Below are 2,138 nucleotides of genomic sequence, written 5' to 3'. Positions count from 1 at the left end.
CACACTTAAATTTTTTACCGTAATTATTTTTTTACGCCGCAAAAAACTGCTTCATTTGCTTTTATACGTGATTCAAACTTATTCTAAATTAAAGTAGCATCAAATGGCGTTAAAAGTTCCTGAAGTATCAATGTGTATTTCCATATATAAATAATTTTGTATGAAATGCGCGGAATTAGGCAATACGCTGAATTAGGGCACTTTACGGTACAATGATACAGAGAGAAAACGTCCACATCAACAAACAGCTTCTTTATTCGCCTTCAATTGTTCGATCACATGTTTTGGCAGTTTGACTCGTTTCCGTTTTTTCTTCTCGATCGGATGATCTTGCACCCCTGGCACTGTTCCACTCACATCCCCTTCGCCGCGGATCTTCGTCTTTTTGGACTTTTTGCACGACAGAGGATTAGGATTTTTCTTCTTTTTCTTTCGCCGTGGTTTGGGATCCGTTTCCACCAGCAAACCTTCTTTCTTTTTCAGCGTGGTCAGTGTCTTTTCGTCCACCTCCCGAACTTGGATCTTGGCTTGCGTCTTATTGGCGGCCGCTCGGGAACTGGCCTCCGAAGGTTGTACCAGAGTGGGCACCAAATTGTTGTGCAGATAGAACAGGGGAATCCCCGCTCTAGATTGGATCCAATCCTGCAGGTTGCGATCCTGGGTGGCAACGATATAGTTGCAGGTCTTGGTCATGGCTTTGATGCAAGCCGATCCCGCAATCGGGTTCTTCTCGTGGCCACATTTGTGCAGGAGGAATTTCTTCAACAACTGACACACGGCAATCAGTGGTCCTCCGATGCTTTCCGTCTCGGTAATGATGCAGGCCGTGACGATGGGTTTCAATTCGCACTGGAAGTACTTTTTAAGCTGGTCTTCGATTTGAAGCCGGGCCTGGAAGCAATATATCAAAGTTTAGATTGATATTTTTTTCACTATTTTATCGGCTCACCTTGTAGGCAGCATGGCAAAATGTTCCATCAACAAGCACCAGCAGAGGTTCGCGGAATCCGAAATTGTTGATGTAGAAACTCATGTATTTCCGTGCTTTTTTGTGTTTTGTTACCTTCATTGTTGATCTTTTAATTTAGACCTTCTTTATCATTTTAACTGAAACTATTCTCGCAAAAATCAACAAAATCCCTCAAAATCCAAACTACGAAAATCCACGAAATGTACACACCGTTTTGTTGTGATCTCGTACAAGTGTCAAAAATCTATGTCGACATTTTGATCGACAATGTTCGCTAGTTTCATAATCGATCAACAAGGGGCACATGTGAATACGTCCATGTGTGCATGATACACTGAACTAAAATGCGCTCTAATAATCGACTGGGGACCCGGTTCATGATACACCACGATCCGAGTTCAACCATACCACAGAGAACAGACATGGAGGCTCGAACAAAATTCCATCAAAATCATGTGTAAAGTTTGGAGTCCATCATCAGCGCCGCCAACGCAGACAGCGCGACATACAAACTCGTTTCTACCACACGATGGCGCTGGTAAACGTAAACATACATTGGCACCCAAAGCAACGCTAGCGACAAGTGGCAATTTTTGATGGTGACACTAGCGCCAAAGTGTAAAAAGCGGCTATATTTCGATGACATTAAGCTTACACACGTTAACGATTTAAGATGAACGTCGTCTGTTCTCTGTGACCATACTCAGATCATTTCGACTGATCAGCCACAGGCAAACAAGACAGGAAGTGAAGCTACATCTTTCATGCCCACCCCACGGTGTACAATATTAAGAAGGCGACATATTCCGAAAACTGCCAGCTATTTGACGACGTCATTCCTACCTAAGGAACAATTCTCGCATACTCTGAGATAACGCCCTAAAAGCCATTGGTAGCGACCTGTGTAGCTCGTTGTTTCTGAGCAAAAGAAGGAATAAGCATCCAAACCAACATCACGGGCAGGTAGATAATGATCCTTTCTTCCCCATAGCGTTGTTAAACAGCAATAAAATCCATTCAAATGCTCAGAAACAACGAGCTACACACATGGTTACCAATGGCTTTTAGGGCGAGATCATAAGTTATGCGAGAATTGGTAGCTTGGTATTTAGGTGTTAAATACAAGTTGCATAGCTGAACAAATTTTAGTTGAATCAATTGAATGGTA

At 42.7% G+C, this 2,138-nt stretch overlaps 1 protein-coding gene across 1 annotated transcript; it reads right to left on the bottom strand.

Annotated features, from left to right (window-relative positions):
* Positions 1-231: 231 nt before the first annotated feature.
* On the bottom strand, positions 232-1,220 carry LOC5572624 (rRNA-processing protein UTP23 homolog). Its single transcript, XM_001660439.2, has 2 exons — positions 950-1,220; positions 232-891 (listed from the first exon to the last, which is right to left on the bottom strand). The coding sequence occupies exons 1-2, from the start codon at positions 1,067-1,069 to the stop codon at positions 238-240; spliced, it is 774 nt and encodes a 257-aa protein (XP_001660489.1). The 5' UTR covers positions 1,070-1,220; the 3' UTR covers positions 232-237.
* Positions 1,221-2,138: the final 918 nt, after the last annotated feature.

Source organism: Aedes aegypti, chromosome 2, assembly GCF_002204515.2.
Source record: "Aedes aegypti strain LVP_AGWG chromosome 2, AaegL5.0 Primary Assembly, whole genome shotgun sequence".
Classification (NCBI taxonomy): domain Eukaryota; kingdom Metazoa; phylum Arthropoda; class Insecta; order Diptera; family Culicidae; genus Aedes; species Aedes aegypti.
This window is presented reverse-complemented; position numbering and strand designations above follow the sequence as displayed.

Excerpts from the sequence above, each read along its gene's own strand:
- LOC5572624 (XM_001660439.2), bottom strand. The coding sequence starts at position 1,069 with ATGAAGGTAACAAAACACAAAAAAGCACGGAAATACATGAGTTTCTAC. Across the intron at positions 892-949 it reads TTTGCCATGCTGCCTACAAG|GCCCGGCTTCAAATCGAAGA; the intron begins GTGAGCCGATAA and ends TATTGCTTCCAG.